A 27,751-nucleotide genomic window follows, 5' to 3' on the forward strand; every position below is an offset into this window, starting at 1 on the left:
GTGACTTGGGAGCATTTTGCCTATGGGAGCAATACAATCATTTGTGGCCAGAGAGTAGACTGTGGAGGAGAAAGCAAGGCTACAAGGTCTTTGCCACTTCTCCCACTGAGAGATGGAGTTTGCTTCCTCTCCTCTCGAATCTGGGCTGACTCCATGACTCCTTTGACCAATAGATTTTGGTGGACATGGCACCGTGTTACTTCAAGGGCTGTGCCTTTAAAGATCTGCAGCTTTCACGTCTGTGTTTAGAATGCACCATCTTAGAAGCCAGCCACCATGCCAGGTGGGGACTTGCAAGGAGCCATAGGCAAATGCTAAGTGGGGACTTCCAAAGAACCACATGGGAGTCTCACACAAAGCAGGTACCAACTAGCAGGTAGTGCCAACTACCAGCCTAAGGAAGGAGGACATTTTTGACCTTCTAGTCATTTTTATGCCAAGCAAACACCATGAGTAAAAGAACTTCCCACAGAATCTTGAGAAATAAAACCTTATTTATTTCGAGACTGAGTCTCACTTTGTCACCCTTGGGTAGGGTGCCGTGGCATCATACTCGCGGCAATCTCAAACTTTTGGGCTCAAATGATCCTCTTGCCTCAGCCTCCCCAGTAGCTGGGACTACAGATGCCTACCACCACACCTGTTTTTTTGTTTGTTTTTGTTTTTGTTTTGTTTTATTTTGTTTGGAGACAGGGTCTCACTCTTGCTCACACTGGTCTCAAACTCCCTAGCTCAAGCAATCTACTGGCCTGGCCTAAGCAGCCCCATAGTACTAGGATTTTAGGCATAAGCCACCATGCCCAGCAAAATCTTATTTTTTTTAAGCCTTCAAAGTTTGAAATGAAGCAGAATAGTTAGTGAAAATCTTTTTCATCTATATGCTTCTGAGTTCTTACCTCTGCCTGGGAAACTCCCTGTCACCTTGAATACACCCTGCCTAAACATCTGAATGGCTGGATTATTTTTCCTGCCTTTTGCATCTTTGTACATTTAGTTATTGTGTAAATATTTATGTGTACCTGTGCTAGAAGCTGTAGGATACTGTAATAGCACAGGATCAAAATCTGACTCATTTGACTCCTGCTTCTCCATGGCTCTTGCTCCTGGATGTTCATCCTAGGTGAAGATGAGTTTTAACATACAATGGCTGTTGTAGTCTTTGTTTTCTTTTCAAGCATATTGTAAAATTTTCCCTTATTATTTTTCACTTATAATCAAAATAGCCTTTCACCTGGCCCCCTTTTTGCCTAATCCATTTGCAAATCTCCATCTCTCCATGGCTTGCAATTCTCTGGCCTCAGGTGCCTGAATCTAGGAAGGGTTCAAGTGGGAGAGGCAGTTGTTACTTTGTAGTCTGGAGAGGGGAGGGAGCATCCTGGATACCTAGGGCAGCTTCCAAGAAGGCAGCAGGTACTTCTCTGAGATATTTTGTTGCCAGTCTATCTTGGGTGTGTTCTCCTGGGGTGAGCTGAGGGTGGGTGGGGGGCAATCTGGCCTCACCTAGACTACTTTTAAAAGTGCCCCAGGAGGTATTAATGTGAAGCCAAGATTGAGAATCACTATCTTAGATTTGTGATTCTCTGAAAGAGGTCACTGGACCAATGGCAGCATCAACATGAACTAGGATTTTGTCTGAAATGCACATTCTGGAGACCTGCCTCAGACCTAATGAATCAGAAACTCTGAGGTGAGACCTATCCCTTTGTGTCTTAATAAGCCCTTGTAATTTTTAAGGACATTAATGTTCCTGGGTCCCAAAACTACAACTAAGTTTGGAAATTATGTTTATTTGAAAATACTGCGCTGTCAAGTACTGAAGGAAATGGTAGGGAACATAGGTAATGAAACTGGTATATCAAGTGGTACTGCTGGTGATTATTTAAGTACTCGAGAAATATTAAATGCTTGTCATCAGATCTCTGAGGAGTGGTTAAAGGGGTTGTTTATTATAAAGAAAAAGGCAAATTTATTAAAGGCACTAATGTGTTGCTTCCTAGAGAACTCAAAGAGATGAATTTAAATTTCAGTTAGGTAATATATTAGACTCCAGAAACATCTTGATGGGAAGTAGCTAGCACTAAGCAATGTAGAGGAATGTAAGGTGATTTCTCAATCAGTTTTCAGTGAGAGGAGCTTAGAGAACTGCTGTTTTGAATTGTTTGGCTCTATTCCCTGCCTAGGCTCAGAGACAGTTCTTTCAAGTAGCATCCAGTTCTCACCATATAATGACTCTAAATAACATCTGATCATCATTTGTTTATTTTTTCACTGGTTATTTTGGAAATGCTTTTTTTTTTTTTTAATTTTTATATAAAAGGAAATGTTTTAAAAGTAAAATAAGAAGTAAAAATGCCGAAACTTGCCGGGTATGGTGGCTCACGCCTACAATCCCGGCACTTGGGAGGCCTAGGCCAGTGGATTGCCTGAGCTACAAGACCAGCCAGAGCCAGAGTGAGACCTCATCTCAAAGAAATAGCCGGGCATTGTGGCGGGCGCCTGTAGTCTCAGCTACTTGGGAGGCCGAGGCAAGAGAATCATTTGAGCCCAAGAGTTTAAGGTTGCTGTGAGCTTATGACGCCATGGCACTCACTCTACCAAGGGTGACAAAATGAGACTCTGTCTCAAAAAAATAAATAAATAATAAAAATAAAAATGCCTAACTTTGAGTGTTGATGTTATAGCCTTAGAGACTTTGGAATGAGAACATCAAGTGAATTCATGTGTTTTTAAAAGTTTTTATGACTTTTTAAAAAATTTTTATGACTTTTTAATGAAGTTTAAAAGCTAAAGGAATATGATTAGTGCCATAGATCATTGGTCTTAGCATTGTTTCTTTGAGCTGATTTAGTACATTTGTTGTATATTAGAAATAGAGAACGCATTTGAGTTTTCTCACTGTTTGCTAAAATATGGTCTGGAAAGGCAGCACTTGTGGCTCAGCGGGTAGGGTGCCGGTCCCATATACTGAGGGTGGCAGGTTCAAACCCAGCCCTGGCCAAACTGCAACAAAAAAAAAATAGCCAGACATTGTGGCGGGCACCTGTAGTCCCAGCTACTCAGGAGGCTGAGGCAAGAGGATCACCTAAGCCCAGGAGTTGGAGATTGCTGTGAGCTGTGATGCTACAGCACTCTACCCAGGGTGATAAAGTGAAACTCTGTCTCTACAAAAAAAAAAAAAAAAAGAAAGAAAAGAAATATATATATATATATTTCTCTATATGGTCTGGAAAAAATTTCCTGACATACAAACAGTATTTAATGGTGTAATGACAAAGGATAACTATGATCAGACTCTTTAGTGAAATGCTTCAGTTAGAAAAAGTAACATAATTTCGGGGCAGCGCCTGTGGCTCATTGAGTAGGGCGCCGGCCCCATATGCCAAGGGTGGTGGGTTCAAACCCAGCCCCGGCCAAAACTGCAACAACAAAAAAAAATAGCCGGGCGTTGTGGCGGACGCCTGTAGTCCCAGCTACTCAGGAGGCTGAGGCAAAAGAATCCCCTAAGCCCAGAGTTAGAGGTTGCTGTGAGCCGTGTGACGTCATGGCACTCTACCCAAGGGTGGTACAGTGAGACTCTCTCTCTACCAAAAAAAAAAAAAAAGAAAGAAAAAGTAGCATAATTTAATATATAGAAATGCTTGAGTTGTTTTTTGTTTTTTGTTTTGCAGTTTTTGTCTGGGGCTGGGATTGAACCCACCACCTCCGGTATATGGGGCCTGTGCCATACTCCTTTGAGCCATAGGCGCCACCCAATGCTTGAGAATTTTTGTGGGGAAGAAATCCTTACAAACCTGACAAAAGTGCAGCTATTTGGGAGACAAGTAGCACAAGAAAGCGGGCCAGAAATCAAATTGCATGATTACAGCAACCTCCTTCCCACATTCCTGTACGTCCCGGTGACCCTGACAAGAGCATAGCCATCCTAGAAGGACAGCTGGTGCTAAAAGGCAGGTCAGAGACCAAATGGCATGGTCACAACAAGCGCTGCCCACCCTCTTGGAATGCTTCAAGGCCTGTATTCCTGGGAAACATCAGAATCTCCCACCCGGGTCCTGGCTGTCACCTGGAGATAGGACCCTTCTGCTCCCCTCTCCCCCATTCCAACTACACTGCTAAAAGTCCTTTGAAACTATTTGCGGGGAGGGGCTGGCTTCTGGTCAGGTTCCACTCTGCTCCTTTAAAATAAAGTCTATACTTACTCCCTGGGCTGGCCGCCTCTCCTTGCAGACGCTGGCTGGAACTCTATTCCTGAACCTCTCGCTTTCCGTGTACTTTTTTTTCTTTTTTTTTGAGACAGAGTCTCACTTTGTTGCCCTCAGTAGAGTGCTGTGGCATCAGAGCTCACAGCAACCTCCAACTCTCAGGCTCAAGCGATTCTCTTGCCTCAGCCTCACGAGTAGCTGGGACGACAGGCACCCGCCACAGCGCCCACTATTTTTAGAGACCTGGCTATTTTTAGAGACGGGGTCCCACTCTGGGCAGTCCACCCACCTTGGCCTCCTAGAGTGCTAGGATTACAGGCATGAGCCACCATGCCCAGCCCCTTCATGTCTCCTCATACACAGATGTTATATATTTAAATATTAAGGCTTAGATATGTCAGTAGAAAATATTTGTAGAAAAATGTTCAGCTGAGAAAGTAAATTATATAGTATGTAAGTGAAACATGGCCGAAAACAACATATGCATCCTATTCACAAAATTATGATAGAGCCCAGTAAGAAGTCAGATATTGGGTGAACTGGGGGAGAAAGCTAAGTAACTTTTTCTTCAGATTTTGAGACTGTGACATGGTTAATTGGATCGACTGGGGCCGTGGAGTGTGGTGTGCATGAGTCAGGGGTTTGGGTCTGAACACCTAGGTTCCAGCTGTAACTTGTCTTCTTGCCAGTTTTGTCACGTTGGGCAATATAAATTCTTTGGGCCTGCCTGATTCTCCATGTTTATAAAATGTGAAGAAGAATTCCATTTGTCTCAATGGCTTATTGTAAGTATAAAACAAATTAATAAAAGTGAAACATGCTTTGAAAGTAGAAAAAACATGCGATTATTAATAATAAAGTAGAAAATGTATTTGTAATATTCAGGGCAGTGGTCCCCAACCTTTTTAGCACCGGGCATCAGTTTCATGAAAGCTAATTTTTCCACGGACGTGGGTGGAGGTGTGGGGGAGGATGGGACAGAAGGCAGAGCTCAGGCAGTGATGCTGAGCGGCCCTGCTCCTAACAGGCCATGGACAGTACTGGTCTGCAGCCCAGGGGTTGTGGGCCACAAACTCAAGGGAAACTATGTGTCAGAAGGATTACGCCAGGCATGGTGCCTTACATCTGTAATTCCAGCACTCTGGGAAGCCGAGGCAAGAGGATCCATTGAGGTCAGGAGTTCTCGACCAGCCTGAGCTACAGCAAGACCCTGTTTCTACAAAAAACAGAAAACTTAGCCTGATGTGGTGAAGTGCACCTCAGTCCCAACTACCTGGAAGGCTGAGGCAGGAAGATCACTTGAGCCCAGGAGTTTAAAGTTGCAGTGAGCTATGATGATGCCACTGAACTCCAGCCAGGGTTACAAAACAAGATTCTGTCTCAAAAAGTAAAAAAAATAGAAAAAGTAAAGAAGAGCATGAGGGCTCAGTAGCATTGGAATTATGTAATAAATTACTTTCTGGCGTGTTACAGATGCAGTGCTATAGAAGAAGATGTAAAATGTTTCATACATCAGATATCTTCAATGTGCTTAGTATTATATTTACTGTTACGTAAATGCAGTCACGCATTACATGCTATAACCCTTTTATAAAGGTTTATGAATGAGAAACGCACACTCCAGTGGTGCCATATAATTATGAATTAGTGCACAGCTAGTGTGTTACATAATATATACCAACTGAGCTTTCTAACCTGAAAGGCTATTTGATACTGAAAGATGATTAATTATAAAGTAGGCTTTTCACATGACGTGGCAAACCCAAAGTAAATGTCAGGATGGCCCAGCTTTCTGATATTTGAAATGACAAGGGTCATAAGGTTATTACTAAAAATAAATATAGTTTGAGGTCAGGTTTTAGCTGGATTTCAAGTACTTAATAAATTAATAAATGGACTGTATCTTCAGGGAAAATATAAAACCCTTCCCAGCAATTTTTTTGAAGTTCCATAGGCACTAAAAAATATAAGTTTCACATTAAATTTGTAAACAGGCTTGGCACCCGTAGCACAGTGGTTATGGCGCCAAGCTCGTACACCGAGGCTGGCTGGTTCGAATCCAGCCCTGGCCTGCTAAACAACAATGACAACTGCAACAAAAAATAGCTGGGCGTTGTGACGGGCGCCTGTAGTCCCAGCTACTTGGGAGGCTGAGGCAAGAGTATCGCTTAAGCCCAAGAGTTAGAGGTTGATGTGAGCTGTGACACCATGGTACTCTACTGAGGGCGACATAGACTCTGTCTCAAAAAATAAATAAATAAATTTGTAAACAAATCTGGCATTTCAAAATTTTCTCACAGTTCAAACTTAACAATGTGTATATAATTAAGCTATCATAAATTATATATATGATAATTATATGATTATCTTATTTATAATAAATAAGAATGGCTTTTATCAACCTACAAAATAAAAAATAATAAGATCTATTATAAAGGCTAGCTGTCTTTAATGATAACATAATTTCAGGGAATGTAAGTCATATTTCTGAGCTGTGACTGAAAAACTATATTCACTTGTGACTTTTTCTAGTAAATTGGTAGGCTAAATTTTAGGAGCACTGAGTGTTGTTATTTGGATAGACGTGTGTTTTTAAATAAGGGTGCAGAAAACACATGGTTTGACAAGCCATCTGAAAAATGCAAATAAGAACAACTGTGTATAAGGATGAGTGAGAGAAATTAACATATGTAGATTACTTGGAAAAAGCTAAGTGTTCATCAAAGTGTCTTAGATACAGAATTTTAAAATATGTTGTATCTGAATTTCCGTAGAAACATCTCCATAATCGGAGGAGAGTTCAGGGCATGAATATGGTTTGATGAATGCAAATGAGGTCCTGTAGATACAGCTTTGCCAGAATGTGGCCCAGGGCGAAAAACGAAACTACCCTGTGAAAACGTGTTTGCCTTCTCATGTCCTATGCTGGAGAGAGTCTCTGAAGACAGTAGCTCCCATGTTTGTGTTTGTTTGAATGACTCTAGCCATTTCAGGATACGTATGCTTTCTCACAGAATGAAGACGAACTCAGAGATGGTGTTTCTAAGAAATTTCAAAAGTTGTAGACCTCCCGACTGAAGCTAGCTGATTAATTTGATTCATTTTTTCACTGTAGTAAGTATAAATATTTAAAGTACATTATTGTGGTCAAGTTAACTTTTATTTTTTTGTTGAATAAATATTCAGTGTCACATACCCTTATTATTAGAGCTATTGATGTTTTCATTCTTACGCAATTTCAGTTGCCTATCTTAAGTGAATTTGGCTCTTGGGATCTTTAGAAGAACATGTAAAATCCTGAACTTAAAACTGAAAGAACCTATCCAGAGTGTCTGGTTCACTGTCTTTATCCATTACAGGAAATTCTTTGCCAACATCCCTGATGTGTGGTCATTCATCTGACCCTGCTCAGGCAAATGAACTGATTCACAGGGCAGTCAGATGGATGATGTTCTACTAGAGTCAAAATATGACTTTCTACAACTTCCACCCACCTAGTTCTGCCTCTGGAACAAATGCATTTATTCTTTCATCCATGAGACAGTTGCACAAAAATATAAAGATCAGTTCTCAGCTTTACCTGGTCATCTTTTCTCTCAGCTGCCTATCTTCCGTTACCTACGTTCCTCCATGGCAAATGGTGGTAGATAGTAGCTCCTAATTATTTTGGTGCCCATTTCATCTTTAACCTATCACTGAGCATTGGGTTCCAGTTGTGATCTCACCAGGCAGGCACAAGACTGTTGCCCCATTATCTGGGTTCATTTATTAATATGCCCAAAGGTTTTAATATTTTGGCACAATTGCTGTCATATGATTAGCTGAAAGTATGCATACACATCAGCTGAAATCTCTAGGTGTTTTCCACATGCTCTTTAATCCAGCAGTGTTTTCTGCCATCCCCTCTCCCATCATGTTTATTTTTGGGTGTAAGTCCAGGAGTATTCCTCTCATGTAATCTCCTTTTGGTTTCTGCCTTGTCTTGACAGTTATGTGAGGCAGGATGAGAAGACTGAGAGTTAGAAATAGACCCACTAAATTAACGTAGAAGAGAGAAGTTCTGGAGAGTTATAATCAAGTCTCAACTCCTAGAGGAAGTTGTGTCTATGTAAAAGGACTTGATGCCCAAAGAGGATGCAGGCAGCATGTTGCTCCAGTCCAGCAATTATTGATAAAATCAGGGATTGTGGGATTGTACCTTAAGAGGTGGGAGAGCATGAAGCTGTAGGGTTCAGGGTCAGATGGCCAGGAATATTCTGAGGATGGCCAGCAAAAGAGAAGATACTTACTAGCGGGGAGCAGGGCATCTTTAATGGGATTCTGGGGTTCAAGGCAAGATTCCAGTCTCCAGAATGAGGACTAATGAGAGCAAAGCAGGCTTCCTTGGGGGTGCTACCAGTGCTAGTGTGTTCAGAGAGAAACTCAGGCCCAGGATAGAGGTAAGACTTGAGACTCAGGAATGTCTGGGAGAAGCCTTTGGGCACAGGTTAGAGCTGGACAACCAGTGAAGGGTGATCATGCTACCATGATTCTATTTTCCTTTTCTTACCAGATATTATTACAATCCATATATCCTTTTCTTTTCTTTTTTTTTTTTTTTTTTTGGTGTTGTATAGACAGTCTGTACAAATAATTGTATAGACAATTATTTTCAAATAATTGATCAATATAAAGCTAAAAGAGAAATTTTCAGGGAGGCTTTCTGAATACTTTTTGATATGAAAATACCAAATCATCTTGCTTTTAAAGGCAAAAAATAATTTAATACTAGAACATGCCTTAGTCATTTATCCTTTAAGTACTTTGCATCACAGCATTAAACCTGAGAGGGAGCCCCCACAGTAGAGAGTATTCTAATAGTTTTTTTTTTTACAACTTTAAATACCCTACTTTTTAAAATACTCATGTACTTGAATTACATAGTGAGAGCTTGGAGGAAAGGAGATGATGTATTCATGGACAGTTTGTTTTCACTGCGTAGAGCCCGCTAAGCCGAAGGGATAAGGGTATAAAGCAGAGCTTGCTCTAGAGAGGCTCCTTGTGGGGACTGAGCCAGCCGTCAGGCTGCCACGATGCTGCAGGTGTGGGTCTAGGCAGGAAAGGAGCTTATTCAGACATTTTGGAAAGCATAAATGCAGCTGTTGAAATCAGAAAAAGCTTTTCCAATGCCAGTTAAAAAAAAATTATTCCTATTTTGTTGCTGCTGCTGTTGTTTTGAGACAGAGTCTCACAGTTGCCCTCGGTAGAGTGCCGTGGCATCACAGCTAACAGCAACCTCAAACTCTTGCGCTCAAGCTATCTTCCTGCCTTAGCCTCTCTCGAGTAGCTGGGATTACAGGTGCCCACAACAATGCCCAGCTAGTTTTTGTATTTCTCTCTCTCTCTCTCTTTTTTTTTTTTTTTGTAGTAGAGACAGGGTCTTGCTCTTGCTCAGGTTGGTCTTAAACTCTTGAACTCAGGTGATCCACCCACCTCGGCCTCCCAGAGTGCTGGGATTACCGACATGAGCCACCTGAGCCACCGCAGCCAGGCTAGGTTCCTGGTTTTTAATAGCCCAGCCTGGAGTTGGGATCCAGGAGGTCACTAGATAATTGCCTCAACAGCACATTTCTTTACACATCCAGTCAGGCTATCACCAAGTGGCCCCCTCTAGAGACTTCACAGTGCCAGGCTGACATGGCCCGTGATGACTTACGTGCCCTTGATCAGCCCTGCCTCTGGTTTTGCCCCTGGGTTGGCTCCTACTTGGGAAGGGTGCATTCGAACAGCAGTAGAGTTGGTGCTTATCTGAGCACTTCCTTCAATAGCGTGTCTTCTATTTGCCTCTTCCAGGTTCTGTCCTCCTACAAGGGGAAGTCATGATTACACTAACAGAGCTAAAATGTTTAGCAGACACCCAGGCATCTTACCACATCTTAAAACCCTGGTGGGACGTCTTCTGGTATTATATCACCCTGATCATGCTGCTGGTGGCCGTGCTGGCCGGAGCTCTCCAGCTGACACAGAGCAGGGTTCTGTGCTGTCTTCCGTGCAAAGTGGAGTTTGACAATCACTGTGCTGTGCCTTGGGACATCCTGAAAGCCAGTGCAAATGCCTCCTCGAACCCCGAGGCCCCATTCCCACTCCCCCTTCGGATCCAGAATGACCTCCACCGACAGCAGTACTCCTACATCGATGCCGTCTGTTACGAGAAACAGCTCCACTGGTTTGCAAAGTTTTTCCCCTACCTGGTGCTCTTGCACACGCTCATCTTTGCAGCCTGCAGCAACTTTTGGCTTCACTACCCCAGTACCAGTTCCAGGCTTGAGCATTTTGTGGCCATCCTTCACAAGTGCTTCGATTCTCCGTGGACCACGCGCGCCCTGTCGGAAACAGTGGCCGAGCAGTCAGTGAGGCCCATGAAACTCTCCAAGTCCAAGATTTTGCTTTCATCCTCAGGGTGTTCAGCTGACGTTGATTCCAGCAAGCAGTCACTGCCCTACCCGCAGCCAGGCTTGGAGTCAGCTGGCATAGAAAGCCCAACTTCCAGTGTCCTAGACAAGAAGGAGGGAGAACAGGCCAAAGCCATCTTTGAAAAGGTGAAGAGATTCCGTATGCACGTAGAACAGAAGGACATCATTTATCGGGTGTATCTGAAGCAGATAATCGTAAAAGTCATTTTGTTTGCCCTCATCATAACTTATGTCCCCTATTTTTTAACCTACATCAGTCTTGAAATCGACTGTTCCATTGACGTTCAGGCTTTCACAGGCTATAAGCGCTACCAGTGTGTCTACTCTTTGGCAGAAATCTTTAAGGTCCTGGCTTCATTTTATGTCATTTTGGTTATACTCTACGGTCTCACCTCCTCCTACAGCTTGTGGTGGATGCTGAGGAGTTCCCTGAAGCAATATTCCTTTGAGGCGTTAAGAGAAAAAAGCAATTACAGTGACATCCCTGACGTCAAGAATGACTTTGCCTTTATCCTTCATCTGGCCGATCAGTATGACCCCCTTTACTCCAAACGTTTCTCCATATTCCTGTCGGAGGTCAGCGAGAATAAACTGAAACAGATCAACCTCAACAACGAATGGACAGTTGAGAAACTGAAAAGTAAGCTGGTGAAAAATGCCCAGGACAAGATAGAACTGCATCTTTTCATGCTCAACGGGCTTCCCGACAATGTGTTTGAGTTAACGGAAATGGAAGTGCTGAGCCTAGAGCTCATCCCGGAGGTGAAGCTGCCCGCTGCCGTCTCGCAGCTGGTCAACCTCAAGGAGCTCCGCGTGTACCACTCGTCCTTGGTGGTCGACCATCCCGCACTGGCCTTCCTAGAGGAGAATCTGAAGATCCTCCGCCTGAAATTTACTGAAATGGGAAAAATCCCACGCTGGGTATTTCACCTGAAGAACCTCAAGGAACTTTATCTGTCAGGCTGTGTCCTCCCTGAGCAGCTGGGCACCATGCAGCTGGAGGGGTTTCAGGACTTGAAAAATCTGAGGACCCTCTACTTGAAGAGCAGCCTGTCCCGCATCCCACAGGTCGTCACAGACCTCTTGCCTTCCCTGCAGAAGCTGTCCCTTGATAACGAGGGAAGCAAACTCGTTGTGTTGAACAACTTGAAAAAGATGGTCAATCTGAAGAGCCTAGAACTGATCAGCTGTGACCTGGAGCGCATTCCACACTCCATTTTCAGCCTGAACAATCTGCATGAGTTAGACCTAAAAGAAAATAACCTTAAAACCGTGGAAGAGATCATTAGTTTTCAGCATCTTCAGAACCTGTCCTGCTTGAAGTTATGGCACAATAACATCGCTTATATTCCTGCACAGATCGGGGCATTATCCAACCTAGAGCAGCTCTCTTTGGACCATAATAATATAGAGAATCTGCCCTTGCAGCTTTTCCTATGCACCAAACTTCATTATTTGGATCTAAGCTATAACCACCTGACCTTCATTCCAGAAGAAATCCAGTATCTGAGTAATTTGCAGTACTTTGCTGTGACCAACAACAATGTAAGTAAATCCCTTTATTCCCCTGGTCTTTTGAGTATCTGCTGTGCTTGTAGTGTGGAATGTAGGGAGAGAAAATGGACTTTGAGTGATGCCGTTCTCTGAGCCAAGCCCAATCCCATGTGATCTTGGAAGAATTAACAAAACACTGAGCATTGGGGGATAATGCAACTTGCAAGTTGTCATGGAGATTTTATGAAAAAATATATAAGCATTTGGCACAGTGCCTGGTACATAATAGTTGCTTAACAAACTCTTCATTCTCTTTCTCCATTTTCTACATAAACATCACAAAGTATTTTAAACTCGTTAGTTAATGGTAGAGATTACTTTTTGTTTTAGAACGGTGTTAGGTACTTTAAAAGTTTGATGAGCTTTTCAGCTTTCCAAATCTGTTATAATACAAGAACTTTTTATTTCAAAATGCTGTGATTATGAATTATTCATAAATTCTTTTGTGATACAATAAAAAAAGACTTGAAATCTGCATGCGTATCTAGAAACAATTCAAAATGAAAGGCCTGCCTCTATAATGCAGCAGCAGGGCGTCTTAGAGGCTTTTTCCAGCATCCATGTTTAAAAACGAACCATAATTTGCAATAGTCAAGCCAAGTTAAGGAAAACTTAACTTTGCAGAAACATGAAAAAACAAAATAACTGAGTAGTTTCCTAGGTTAAAATGTGAAGGAGGAAAAAGGGAGGAAAATATGCTGTTTTAAAGGAAAGATGGTGAGAGTAAATATCCATACGAAAATAAGAGGGTAGAACTGTTTGAAATCAAGGCTGCTGTGACAATTTTTAAAGATCATAATTAAATTATTTTTTAAAGAAGTTCAAAGCACAGGTATATCCTTTCTTTACTCTTTTTTTTTTTTTATCAACATAATTTAAATGCACCGTAGAATTTAACTATCTGTTCAAGTGTGCTGGGAGATAAAAAAAAAAAAGGTTGAAAAACACTGCTCTAGGGAGAAGTGAGCTCTGCTACCCACCAAGAGTCATAAGGAGGGAAGGAGGGGAATTCTCTAGATGTGAGAAAGTGGGACAGTCCCCCGAGTGACAGACATTCACTGACAGGGCACCTCAGAGTTTCTTCCAAAGGATAATAATGTGTTGTCTTAGAAAACAAGTAAATGGGGCGGCGCCTGTGGCTCAAGGAGTAGGGCGCCGGTCCCATATGCTGGAGGTGGCGGGTTCAAACCCAGCCCCGGCCAAAAACCACAAAAAAAAAAAAAAAAAAAAGAAAAGAAAACAAGTAAATGTTTCTTTTGATCATAATTTTGATGCATATGAATAAGCATTGTGCTTCTCTAAGAAGGAGATATGATATTTGCCAAATGTGTTTTAGCAAGATACCTTGTGTCCCATGAAACACACCCTAAGGACACCAGATTAGGGAAGTGTAAAAGGACAGTGGTCACACCCAGAGCATTGCAGATGTAATAGGAGATGGTAGCATTTAGCAAGGTGGACTAGAAGGAGCGCATGGGAGTCTCCTAGTCGCTTGATTCATTGGACAAGGACTAGGATGAGACTTCAGCTTGAAGTGTTAGTTACTTTAAACTGGTACCTTCATAGGACGCTCTGACTGTAGTACATAGAAGGGTTAGGAGGGGACAGCCAAGATACAAAACCCCACAGAAAGGTCATCAGTTATGATTTAGAAGTAGGAATAGGGATAAAAAACAGAGACAAAGACTCTTATATCTGAAAGGAACACTGAGTCATCTAGTCCAGAGGTCAGCACACTACAGCCTGGGGCTCAAGTCCACCTACACCCTCTTTTTATGTGGCCCAAACTAAGAATGCTTTTTACACTGTTAAATGGTTGGGGTGTGTGTGTGTGTGTGTGTGGAATCAAAAGAATATTTTGTGACACATTAAAATTATATGGAATTCAAATTTCAGTGTCTCTGAATAAATTCCATTCTCTTCATTAATGGGCCAAATGAAACAAAAAAATTATACTCATCCTTATATTTTGAAATTCATCATGTAAAAATATGTAGAATTTTTTTCTCTTTTGTTATGTACATAATATTTTCAGTTTTTCCTCTTGGCCTACAAGGCCTAAAATTTTTTTTCTCAGATTTCTATTATTTTTTATTATTATTAAGTCATATACACATAGATCATGAATACATTTACTCATATGCGGGGTACAATGTGTTGATTTTTTTAGACAATTTGATGTGCTTACATCAAACTAAAAGGTCTAAAATATTTATTCTTTGGTCTTATAGAGAAAAATTTGCCAACCCCTACTTTAGTCCACTGTTCTTACTGTGCCGACACTGAAATCGAGGCTCAGAGTGCTCAGCTGAGGTCTGAAGCTTCTTGGTGATGGGGTTAGGATAGGACCCAATGTTGCCTCTTCCTGTGCTGCCTTTCTGTCACCTCTCTAATATATCATCCCGAGTGACCTTACACGGGAAACGCTGGTAGGTGTGGAAGGCGGAGAAGAGGCGGGATCCATCTCCATCCCAGTGCCAAAAGGGAGTTGGATTATGGTGGCAATGATAATGGTAGGGAAGCAAAAAAAGATGTGGGCAAGGATTTTACTAGGCTTGTTCAAATCTTAAAAACCACCCCAATTACACCTAGGTTTTCTTACTCTTTCTTTTCTTTCTTTTTTTTCTTTTTTTTTTTTTTTTTTTTTGAGACAGAGTCTTACTTTGTTGCCTCGAACTAGAATTCCATGGCATCACAGCTACAGCAACCTCAAACTCTTGGGCTCAAGCGATCTTCTTGCCTAAGCCTCTTGAGTAGCTGGGACTACAGGTGCCCACCACTACACCCGGCTAGTTTTTCTATTTTTAGTAGAGATGGGGTCTCTTGCTTGCTCAAGTTGGTCTCGAACTCCTGAGCTCAGGTGATCTACCTGCTTCTGCTTCCCAGAGTGCTAGGATTATAGGTCTGAGCCACTATGCCTGGCCCCACTTATTTCTTTTATTAACTCAGACACTTGTAGCCAGAAAGTGAATAATGTAGAAATCCCTTCTGAATATCATTTATGTGACAGTGCTTGTTGTTGTTTTTGGCATCACTACCTAAAAATGGAAATATTTAGCTTTGTTTCTTGTGAAATGGTTGGGCTTCATGCGTTTAGTTAGCATGTCCTGAAGTAGCGTGTGTCATCGGTCAGAAACAAAGAGGAAATCTGACATTGGGATGGATTCTGAAGGTCCCAGCCCCTGGGTATTAACTTATCAGTGTCAGCCATAGATATGAAAGCAAACCATTCTGTTCCTAGAGGCTCTAATTGATTTTGCTAAAAACATTTGATTGTAGGCTTGGCACCTGTAGCTCAGTGAGTAGGGTGCTGGCCCCCTACACCAGAGCTGGCAAGTTTGAGCCCAGCCTGGGCCTGCTAAACAACAATGACAACTGCAACCAAAAATTAGCCCGGCGTTGTAGCAGGTGCCTATAGTCCCAGCTACTCAGGAGGCTGAGGCAAAAGAATCGCTTAAGAGCAAGAGTTTGAAGTTGCTGTGAGCTGTGACACTACAGCACTCTACTGAGGGCGAAATAGTGAAACTCTGTCTTAAAAAACAAACAAAAGAAATGGTTGCAGAGAGTTCTAGGATATAGTGATTATGTAGCCAATAGATTTTTCTTTTAGTCTATTTTGTATTTTATTATGTAGCTCGTTTTATACACGTGTGTATATATTATAGGTAATTCTATAAAACCATTCTGTTTATGAAGTTTATCATGTCCCTAATAGTCTGTAAACTTTTCCATTGGTTTTTGAGAAGAAATCAGTGGTCAACTGAGGTAGTTTTTTTGCTCTCTGATTCATATTTCTTGCAGTCTAAGAAAGGGTACTCTAAATGAATCAGTTATAAATAAATGTTAGCTACCATTTTTATAAAATTTGTCCACCCAAGGAAAATGTGCTTGGTATTCTTGTAAACTTCAAGGGAAACTATTTTTAAAGTTATAAGTAGATTTTTTAGGAACAAATTGTTGAGTTGAAGGGAAGTCTTGCATCTCTGACAAAGATCCCCAGGCTCCTTTAGGAAAAAGGAATTGTAGTAGGTGAAGGATGGTCCTATCCCTTGGCTGGGCCTTGACGCGGGGAGAAAGGCCCTGAAATGGACAGCTGGCACCTGGGAGGGGTTACTGCCAGCTGCGGCCCTTGTCTCACTCTCACAGCAGAGGGATGAGGGCTACCCCAGAGACTCACTCCCATTGACTTGGGAAATCTCTTTTCTCTCGTGGGGGCTGAAAAGTTCACTAACATCACAAATTTCAAGATTTAAGAGAGAACGGGTGGGAACCCAGTAGTGCTGAGGGTCAGATAGGAGAGTGAGGGCCAGGTCTTCAGGGTAATTTCCCGGTAGAAAGTTGGTCCAGTGTAGCAAGGCAGATGAGTGAGCTATGAATGTGACATCAAAGAAAGAAGGGGATGTGAGATTCCCTGGTGCAGCGCAGGCCAGGGGCTCTTCTTTGTAGTACCCATTACAGACATAATTCTGTAAATGTTTAATATTTCTCACTGCCATTAGACCAGTGCTTCTTAACTGAGAGTGATTTTGCCCTGTGGGACATTTGTCTAGAGCCTATTTTGGCTGTCACAACTGGGAAGAGGAGTGGGGCACTGGCAGCTGGCGGTAGAGGCCAAGGATGGTACTGACTATCCTACAACACACAGTTTTCTCACCCAAAGTGTCAACAGTTCCAAGGCTGAGATAGTCACCGTAGCCTGCAGTAGACTGAACTTCTGGAAGGCCATCTATTTCACTCCGCACTTTATCCCCAGCACCTAGCACGGAGCCTGGCCCATCAGGAGGCACTCAGCACATGTTCTCTGAACACAAATGACCCAGCCTGCTGCATTTACAGCCAGTTTGCTGCTGACATCACCAACAGGCCCTCTCAACACTGAACACACGGCCAGGACTGACCTTCCCTCACCCTGGCCGCCACTGACCTGCCTCTGAGCTGTAGATGTCTCGGAGCAGAAGGGCTGCTTTGGAGAGGGGCTGCATTTCTTCTCTCTTGTACCTCTGGACATAAAGTTCGTGTGCAATTTACTATATTAAATGATTTTAAACTGCACGCAAACTCTGCGTCCACCCTGTATGGAAGTCTACATATGTAAGGATTTGCAGCTGCTCTCAGAATGGATGAAATTAAAGGGTAGGCATTTTTCCTTTGGTATACCTAGTATTATGGCAAGCAGTGATGATCTATATTGCTCTTAGCCATGGTGACCAATAGATTCACTTTCACTGAATGCAGGTGGAGGGGGTGACGTAGGAGAGAGCAGTTTCCAACATCACGAGCATTTTTAAATACAGTTTGGTCACTTTTTTTTTTCCTTGAGACAGAGTCTCAAGCTGTCACCCTGGGTAGAGGGCTGTGACATCACAGCTCACAGCAACCTCCAATTCTTTGGTTTAAGCAATTCTCTTGCCTCAGCCTCCCAAGTAGCTGGGACTACAAGCGCCTGCCACAATGCCCGGCTATTTTTTGGTTGTAGTTGTCATTGTTTGGCGGGCCCGGAGTGGATTCCAACCCGCCAGCTCAGGTGTATTGGCTGGCACTTTAGCTGCTAAGCTACAAGTGCCGAGCCAGTTTGGTCCTTTTTTAGTTTATATAAAGAGTACTTATCATTTTGAGGAAAGACATTTCTGGATGGCCCTGGAAGCTCAGTTCCCATTAGGGATGTAGGCTGAGCCTGTGAGTGTTCCTTTCATCTCTGTTTCTAACAAAGCTGCTTCCTGAACTAGGGAGCCTGTGTTGTTGTATAGTTTGATAGATGCCTCCTGTCCCCACTATGTAGAGTGCGACAGGGTGGGGTGTGTGGAATCCAACTGTGTTTGGCCCAAACTTATCCTTCAGTGGAGGGATGAGTTGAAGCGACTTGTGTGTGCTCAGCCTCTCTGGAGGACTCTTCCCCCATACACCCTGTTTCATACATGCTCTGCGGCTTGCCTAGGAAGTCACGTGCAACCTCTCCACCATATAGGGATACGGTTGAGTTAAGTAGCTTTAGAAATTATCCTAATTTGCAGTATATTTATCTGATTTAAAATTATCTGTTACATGAATGATTTAACTGAAACCATACCAGAAAGCAGAAAGCAGGGTCAGTACTCAGGTGTACTCATGTGCAGAGCAGGAAATGTACCTGTGTGTATGATCATAGCTTTCTGTCTCTGCTTTGGTAGACTTTTTTTTTAAAACAGGATAATGTTTTCAGTCCCGAGAAACAGTATAATAGCCTTGTGACTATTCTCAGGGTATTTTTAAAGATGTTGTTCATTACAGTACAGAATAAACTCTTTATGAGAACTCTTGAGAGTAATTTATTTCTGATCCAGAACTCAAGAATAATGATGGTTCTCCTAAATTACTGCTTTTTTTTTTTTTTAATCTTAGGGACAATGAGTATGTTAAGTATGTTTTCTTTAAGAATTAATTGCATCGGCTCTGCACAAACGGCTAGGGCGCCAGCCATATACACCAGAGCTGGCGGGTTCGAATCCAGCCTAGGCCTGCCAAACAACAATGACAACTACAACCAAAAAACAGCTGGGCATTGTGGTGAGTGCCTGTAGTCCCAGCTACTTGGGAGGCTGAGGCAAGAGAATTGCTTAAGCCCAAGAGTTGGAGGTTGCTGTGAGCTGTGATGCCACGGTACTCTACCGGGAACAACATAGTGAGACTATCTCAAAAAAAAAAAAAAAAAAGAATTAATTGCATGTTAGAGCCTATCAAGCCAAATGTGTTGTCCTTGTGTAGCCCTGGGTGTTCAGGGTGGCCTCAGGTCTGACTCCTTGAGATACTTCTATCATAGTTTTTCCTTTATCTTTTTCAACTACTTGCAATTTATCGTCATTGTATCCCTACAAACCTCCAGAAATGTTTTTGGAAAAATGTGACTAGCAGTATAAATAAGTAATGTATTCCTGGCTTCTTCTTCCTCTTTCCAGATCGAGGTGTTGCCAGATGGGCTGTTTCAGTGCAAAAAGCTGCAGTGTTTACTTTTGGGGAAAAATAGCTTGATGAATTTGTCTCCTCTCGTGGGTGAGCTGTTGAACCTTACCTATCTGGAGCTCGTTGGTAATTACCTGGAAGCACTTCCTCTTGAACTAGAAGGTTGTCAGTCCCTAAAACGAAGCTGTCTGATCGTTGAGGAGAATTTGCTCAATACTCTTCCAAACCCTGTAACAGAACGTTTGCAGACGTGCTTAGACAAATGTTGACCGAAGGAGAAGAGAACCATGTCTGAAAATCATCTTTAAAAGGATGTTCCAGGGCTTTAAATGAGAAGTGAATTTTTCTAAGTTACAGAGATGAGAAATGAGTGCTGATAATGATGAACTATAACGAAATGTCTTATTAAGCAACTCCCTGTCTAGCCCTAAATTCAAACAGGTAAAGAATGTTGTCACTAACCTGACTTTTGTGCATCATTGGTCTTTAACTTATTGAGATGTTGTAAGATGTTGTTCCACACTGAGGGTGGAAAAGGGGTTATGCAAATACTGAAATCCTACCTTGCAGTTTTTACCTTGAAGACTGTGTTTCTATTTTCTCCTCTTCCTCCCCCAGGGTCCATTATTTGCACACTCATTTTAACTGACTTCCTGTTTTTTTGATATTTATCACCAAGACCATAAACTCATCAATATAAATTTTCTTGTACTTAACCGCTGTCTTTGACTTATGTTCTTAAATTGTTTTAAACAGGGTGTATTGTGCTTGGCAGAAGTCCTATTCGGCCTAATTTTTACTTCCTTTCCCAGCTTGCTTGAGTTTTTCCTAATTGGGCTTCCTCTTTCCAGTGATGAACCCTGAGAACATGTCTGTCTGCCCTTGGTGTTTGCCTAGAACTGGAGCAGAGGATGCTTGAGATGTGTTAGGGGCATCCTGAAAATTAATGTATTCTCTAAAATATCTTCTCGTCTACCATCAGAGCCTTTTCTTTAATTAGAATTTTTATATTTTAGTGTAAAACATATAAATATTTTCTGTGGCATAATCTTGGATTCCACATCTGTGGAGAATGATTTTTTGTGAGGTCCATGGAACGTGCACATTTCTTTAAGAACTTCCTGTCAGTGTACTTGGTTTTGATTATTTATGATCCTCATATTTATGTGCATTCTGCTCCAAAATGTTTTTATACTCTGCAGCTAATTACTTTTGGATAACAAAAACCTTGTGCTTCACGCCCTCAAGTATTTGGGGGTTTCCTTGTGAGAGGGTTAGCCAAGTCATCGACCTCTCTCTTGCCTAGCCGCTGTGCAATCGTACGGGTAAAGTTCTTCATTACTTACAAAAACTGTGATGGAGGGGAGAGGTACAGGTTTGGTTTTTAAATTGATTTTAAAATACTTTGTAGAAATTTAGTAAGCGTTAAAGCAAACTCCTTTTTTCCCCATCTGCATAATCTCTAGCTATGAATTATAATGCAGAACCCTCAGCCTCTATTCTGTGTCTTGAGTTCTCAGCGCTCACAGAGAGAAATAGATCTATTTAATTGAAATTCATATCATGCCTTTATCTAACTTTCTGGAATATGTATTTGTTTCTTTTTATAAAGAGCTTTGTGTTTGGCCTTTTATTTAATACTATCACGCATATTGTTAAGTGAATGAAATTGATTCATTTTGGGGAAGTGTACACTTTCAGTATGTTTTTCTCTAATGGGTCTAGGCATTATGATGCCACCTCCTCATTTTGGGTGTAATTAGGAAGAAATCTATTAACTGTACCTATACAAAACTGGAAAACACTATGGGTAAAGAGTGCTGTGTGTATGGAATTGCAGTGTATGGTGTATGTTTTTTCTTGCTTTGTTCTAGAAAAATGAAAATGAACCTTTAAAGTATAACAGATGTGACTTCCCTCACTGACTACCACCCCTGGCCTGAAGTTCAGAAAAAAGAACTATTCACATCAAATGAAATTTGAATAATATTAGCCATAATATTCATTTCATATCAAATGAAATTTAAATAAAGAATATGGCTATAACGAATTTGGAACACCAAAAGCTACCTAACGAAGTATTATTTATTCTGAATGGGAAAGAAATGGTGTAAAAATATACTTCTTACCAAAACTAGCCTTTTAGACAGAAAATTAAAGTTCTCAGGGAACCAGGCATAACTGATGACATTTTCTTCTAGGACTTCAGAAAATAGATTCTGATTATATCCATGGTTTTTCATCACTTTCATTTTGTTTAATGTAAGCTGATGGTTATTTTAGTTTTTCACAGTAGAATTGGCATATTTTATAGGATTAAGTTTTGGACAAGAATATGATACATGGAGAGGTGTTTGAGTATTTTTGTCCACATAATTAGGCAGAATTTATATGAAAAATCCTACCCTCTATTATAGGAAGAATTTACCAAACAAAATTCAGGTTTGCTACCATTCACCTGACAAACTAGACCTTTCCCATGCCTAGTCACCGATTCAGTTCAATTGCAAAATCATTGGCTAAATTTTGCTTATCACCTATGTACATTTCTAGGGGCAATTTACTAGCAGGATTAACAATGAATATTGCCAGCCGCTTTCTACACACTAAGGCATAATTACTGGTACAAATTATATTGCTCTTGATACCATCGTTTTAAAATTTTTTCATTTAAATCTTTTACACGGTGTTTATGTAGCTTTTGACACAAGATAGTGCTGACACGAGGAACAATGAGATCCCACTTGACATACTAAATGCGGTGTCAATGCCATCTTTACTGCAGTTGGTGCGGTAATACTCATTTAAATGAAAATAATGTTTGTAAAATTATCATTATGAGATGTTGGTTGGCATTTGGTTTTCAAGAATGTCTGTACATTTTCCAAAAAATAAATATGGAGCTTATTCAAAGCAAAGTTTATGGCTTATGCTGGCAATGGCATGGGTTCCCCCACACACAGATGTACACATACACAGACATGTACCCCCACACACAGATGTACACACACACACAGACATGTACCCCCACACACAGATGTACACACACACACACAGACGTATACCCCCACACACAGATGTACACACACACACACAGATGTACACACACACACAGACATGTACCACCACACACATGTACACACACAGACATGTACCCACACACACAGATGTACACACACACAGACGTACCCCCACACACAGATGTACCCCCCCACAGAAATGTACCCACACAACACAGATGTACACACACAGACATGTACCCCCACACACAGATGTACACACACACACAGACATGTACCCCCACACACAGATGTACACACACACAGACATGTACCACCACACACAGATGTGCACACACACACACAGACATGTACCAGTACTCATCTATGCAAATAGTTAATGGATTCATTTTTTATGGTTTGTGTATTTTTCAAAATTACAAGAGGTTATAGGTTAATACAGGGATAATGATTTTTTGTATTCATTATTTATAATCATGGGGTAGTCTATTCCCTTAGTTATGACATTTAAAAGAAAACCAAATGCTTAACATTGGTTTGAAAACCTGTTTCTGAGCATTCCTATAAAAGTGTCATGTTCTTTCCCTAACCTAAATCAGGGTACGTCCACGTGGCATGTAGGGACTGTGCTGTCATTCTTTACCCTCAGTCTTAATTTCTACCCCCGTATGTCTCCATCTTTCACTGTCACTTAACAAACGTTTGTGTTCAACAGGGTAAGTGGAGGTCCTCAGGATCTCAGTGCGATGCCCTCGCTCCAGTGGGTGTGCTGGGGTGCGCTGCAGTGTTTTGTTTGCATAATATTGTTACTTAATAGTGAATTTTTTTCTGTTTTTCAGGTGTTTCACGATTCAAATTTTGTGTTTAATTAAAATATTGGATTATGTTGATGGGCTCAGAAACCATTAAAATAACCAATCATTCTGTGGACTTAACATTATTTTCTTGTGTTTTCAATAAAATATCCTTTCCATCTTTCCATTCGCATGGCGTCATCCTATCCACATAAGGTATTTTGTTTTCCTTCTCCACTCACCTACCCTGTAAAATTGACCAGCACTTGTATAGTAACAACATGCTTGTGCTAAAGGATTTGCAGTGATACCTGAGCATGTATGTATTTGGGGGGAAGCCAGTGCCCGTAATTATGACCAACCCAGTAGTTCACCTTCACCCATCCCTGCAGTATTTAGACCTATCCTGTGATCCCTCATCTCCACCAAAAGTATGAGAATATAACTGTAGGTCCACTTTGTTTTCATCAAGTGTACAATTGCATTAGAATCTGTGTTTCTTCCTTTCTGGAAATGAGAAAGACTGGTAGGAGAGGGGAGGAGTTATTTTGCATCCTGGGTTATATTATGAAGATATTATATATATGAAATGATATGAACTAATAATCGTTCCAAAATGACCTGGATATAATTTTTTTTTTATTAAGTCATAAACACATAGATCATGTATGCATGTATACATTGATGCCTTTATGGAGTACAATGTGCTGATTTATATACAATTAGGAATGCTTACATCAAACTAGTTAATATAGCCTTCACCTCATTTACTTATTGTGTTAAGACATTTATACTCTATACTTAATAGATTTGACATGCACCTTTGCAATATCAACCATAGGAATGGTCCTCCCTTTACCCTCCTTCCATCGAATCTCCCCCCTCCCCTCCCGTCCCCTCCTCTGCCCTCTTCATCTTGGGCTATAGTTGTGATTTATCTTTCTTATGAAAGTGTGAGTGATTATAAATTGGTTTTATAATAATACTGAGTACGTTGGATACTTTTTCTAACATTATTGAGATACTTTACTAAGAAGAATATGTTCCAGCTCCATCCATGTAAACATAAAGAGGTAAAGTCTACATCTTTTTCTAAGGCTGCATAATATTCCATGGTGTACATATACCACAATTTATTAACCCATTCATGGGTCGATGGGCCCTTGGGCTTCTTCCATGACTTGGCGATTATGAATTGAGCTTCAGTGAACAATCTGGTGCAAATATCTTTGTTGTAAAGTGCTTTCGGCCTGGATATAATTATTATCTCCAGTTGGATGTGAAAAGTTGAGGCAGGGGAAACAGTGCATTCCTATTTAATTGTCTCTTGTCCATCAATTCTGAATCCACTGGGAGCTATCTACAAAGTACCTTTGATAATGGACTACATTCTCTTTGGATTTTGTCAGCACTAAAGCATTATTATAGAATATATGAGCCAAAGTACTGAGTTGAAATGGCTTTCAATTGAACTTAACTCCATATTTAACTTTGCATTTGACTTGTATAATATACTACTGTTGAGAAAAATAAAATGAATGCCTTTTGCATGTTATACGTTATCTCTAACAGAGATGGTGCAATTTAAAAATAAAAGGGGTGTAGAGTTAGAGTGGATGTGTTTGTGCATATATATGTCATGTATAAGCCTAATATTAACGTTTACAAGATTTTTAGAATTCTTTAAATATTTCACTGTCAGTGAAATAATGGGCCAGTCTTACGTGGAGACATATTCTTCTTTTTTAGTTCGCAGTGAAGGCCAGCATTTGTTATTTTATCTTTGTCACATACTTGGAAACCTATACAATTATTTTCTGCTTCTGGTAATGAATTATTTTAAAATTTTATGTTTTGGGCCCTCAGGTTTACCATGTAAATCTGCATTTTTGGTGGTAAATCCCTTTGCCTCAGATTCAGTAGCTTTTAGTAAACTTTACTGTTTTTAAAGTAACCTTTGTGTAAAATAAAGATTCAATTTTTATAATAAATGGCAAATAAAAATATTAAATGCTGGAAGAAGTTGACTTTTCAAAAAATTTTACCTATGTCCATCTATCAAAGCCCAGGATCCAGAAGCGATTCCTTTCCTCTTCCCATGTTTCCTGTGCTGTTTATATGTTATTCACCAAATGATAGATTTTAGATTTACATGTGAATCTCATAATGGTAGTATGAGTTTTCAAAACGTGCTTCCATGGTTACAAAATAGCAAGTGCCTGAAAAGAGCTGGACTGATTCTAGAACAAACCGGTGGGGGTACAAGTCGCTCAAAACAGGCCAAACTATCCAAAAGTGTTTCTCCTTGGAACTATTCTGGGACAGATATTCACACACCTGCTCGCCTCTCCCTCCCTCCCCCATTTACTGTTATTTTAATACTAACACTGAATAGTGGACCAGATAAAGCTAAAGAAGGGAAGACTGGCAATTGTGAGAAGGTTTCGTAATGGGAGAAAAATTGAAGTATAGGCAGTCCCTGCGTTAAGAACAAGCCTACAGAATGTATGTTATTCATAAGTTGAATTGTGTAAGTTGGAGCAGGTGCATTTTTTTTTTTTTTTTACAAATATCACATTTTATTAATCCATTCGTGTATTGATGGGAACTTGGGTTGTTTCCACATCTTTGTAATTGTGAATTGTGCTACCATACACATTTGAGTGCAGGTATCTTTTTTATGAAAAGTCTTTTTTTTCCAAATACTCAGCAGTGGATTTGCTGGATTCGGTAGTAAGTAGGTGTACTTTTACTTCTTTGAAGTTTCTCCATACTGCTGTCCATAGAGGTCGTACTAGTTTGTAGTCCCACCAGCAATGTATGAATGGAGCAGGTGCATTTTACCTATAACCTGTGACAGCTTCTGTACGTAAGTGTGAGCCATCTGCCAGTCGGGTGTTATAACTCGGGGACTTCCTGTACAACGCCGAAGGGTGAGTTGTACACATGTCAGATTGTAATTCGGGGACTGCCTGTACTGGGTGAAATGTACATGATAGTTTGAACTTTTAGAAAGAAAATTCTCTGAAAATCCAGTTGTTCAAGAAAGGCTTTCCCTCATCTTTAAGTGTCTTAGGAATGGGCAGTAATTGAGGCAATAAAGTGAGTGCCTTTGGGGAACTTCTAGATTCTTTGGGACTCTGGAGTTTTATGTAACAGTCTGCAGGGTAATGACACGCCCCTGTGACCATGCCAACAATCGTGACTATACTTCAGCATTCACGTCCACATTTCAAAAATGGCTTTTCAACCTGGTGAAGAACTTGAGGATGGGAGAGGATGAGCCTGCTGTTGAAGAAAGGGTCCATTCTCCACGACTGCAGCTTTTGTTTGGTTTCTGCTTCCTTCCCCTCTGTTCCCACCTGGTGTTCTCTGTGCCACTCATCTCTGAGGTCTGGAGAAAAGCAATTTGTCCAAAGGGTGCACAGGCAGGCCTCACACTCAAGTCCGTACTTACGGAAGATCGTATATCAACATGCCAAAGGGGTCAGTACAGGAGTCGTTTTTTAACATACAAAGCCTTGGTTTTTTAAAAATAAAAATCTCTTCACCCCGTGTTCATCCTGCCTTCTGAATACCAATGACTGCCTAGGGCTGCCTGTCTGCTACGGAGATTTTCCAAATTTGTATTTCGTATGATAAGTACCCTGAATTCTGTGAGCCTTTTTACGCGTGCCTGTTCATGTGGGGCTCAACCCACATCATTATTTACTCTCTACCTCCCTCTGCTGCTGAAAGGAGAAAAAATTAAACAGAAGCACGCCCAGCAGCACCCACTAGTAAGTATAACGCCAGTGTCTTTCTTTTGGAAAAACAGCATTGGTGCTTACTGACCTACCTGCAAAACCAACGGAGATCGGTCCCCTGTCCTTTCCTTGAACACCAAACCTCCGGCTAGCCCCCTTCCTCATTAACTGTTCACTTCGTCCCCTACTTTTGTCCAGCTCTCTGCATGTCCCAGGTTCTGCCCCTCTTGGTAATTTCTCTTGTACAGAATGCCAATTGTGTTTACCAGGCACAGCGATTCTCAGGCCTGCCCTCTATAGGCAGAGGGGAAGTGCTTTTTTATGGTTTATCAACATGTACGATTATTTTTGCCAGTCTTTTTACCCACAGAGTGAAGGCCTCACAACTGCACAAGTTACAAAGTCCTGAAACAGCCCTGGGGCTAGAATGGCTGTTTAGGAGCCCAGCTTCCCCTTCTGGAGACAGTCCCTAAACCACAGCCTCTAGTTCCCATGTGCAGGTTCTCCTTCCCTTTATTAGATGCAGCCCCTGAGGTGAGATCTTGAGAATTGAATGGCCCACACTTAGTGCCTCTGTCTCTAATCAGATCCGTGGAGAGCCCCATGCAGTGCCTGGCTTCAGCACCAGATCATACTGTGTGATGCCCTGGGCAGGTAAGAATTGTATTCTATGATAGACATATTCTTATCTGACAATGTGAATGTTACTTTTTATTTTGCATTATTATTATTGCTTAATACTTCGTTGCAGCAATCGTCTGATTTCTGAATGTATTTATCTTCATTTGTTCTTTACGAGGTTTTTGTTTCTAGTCCATATCTTAAACATTGTTATTGTCAGTAAATTTTAAGCCTTTTCAATTTTGTGCAGACAAAAAGTGGAAACCAAATAAACACATATATATGTATAGAGAAAATTACTTTTAAAAAGTGAAAAAAAAAAGAATTTTATTCCCCTTTGAAAAAGCGTGCTTTGAATATTTAACAAGTGTGTGGTAGAGAGAAACTGGTGGAGAAACCAGTTTTCTAATAGACAAAATCACAAAC

General features: G+C 41.1%; 1 protein-coding gene across 11 annotated transcripts in view; it reads left to right on the forward strand.

Moving 5' to 3' along the window:
- LRRC8B (leucine rich repeat containing 8 VRAC subunit B) overlaps window positions 1-24,983 on the forward strand; it is a 70,005-nt gene extending 45,022 nt beyond the window's left edge. For 7 of the 11 annotated variants that reach the window (XM_053591155.1, XM_053591158.1, XM_053591154.1 and 4 more), the window contains 3 exons: window positions 7,217-7,316; window positions 10,035-12,199; window positions 19,141-24,980. In XM_053591155.1, the coding sequence (XP_053447130.1) occupies window positions 10,061-12,199; window positions 19,141-19,413 (2,412 nt within the window). In that variant the 5' untranslated portion in view covers window positions 7,217-7,316; window positions 10,035-10,060 and the 3' untranslated portion in view covers window positions 19,414-24,980. Of the gene's footprint in view, window positions 1-7,216; window positions 7,317-10,034; window positions 12,200-19,140 lie in introns of all 11 variants that reach the window. The other 4 variants (XR_008380120.1, XR_008380118.1, XR_008380117.1 and 1 more) reach the window with 4 other exon arrangements.
- The last annotated feature ends 2,768 nt before the right edge of the window (window positions 24,984-27,751 follow it).

This window comes from Nycticebus coucang, chromosome 5 (genome assembly GCF_027406575.1).
Source record: "Nycticebus coucang isolate mNycCou1 chromosome 5, mNycCou1.pri, whole genome shotgun sequence".
NCBI classification, from domain to species: domain Eukaryota; kingdom Metazoa; phylum Chordata; class Mammalia; order Primates; family Lorisidae; genus Nycticebus; species Nycticebus coucang.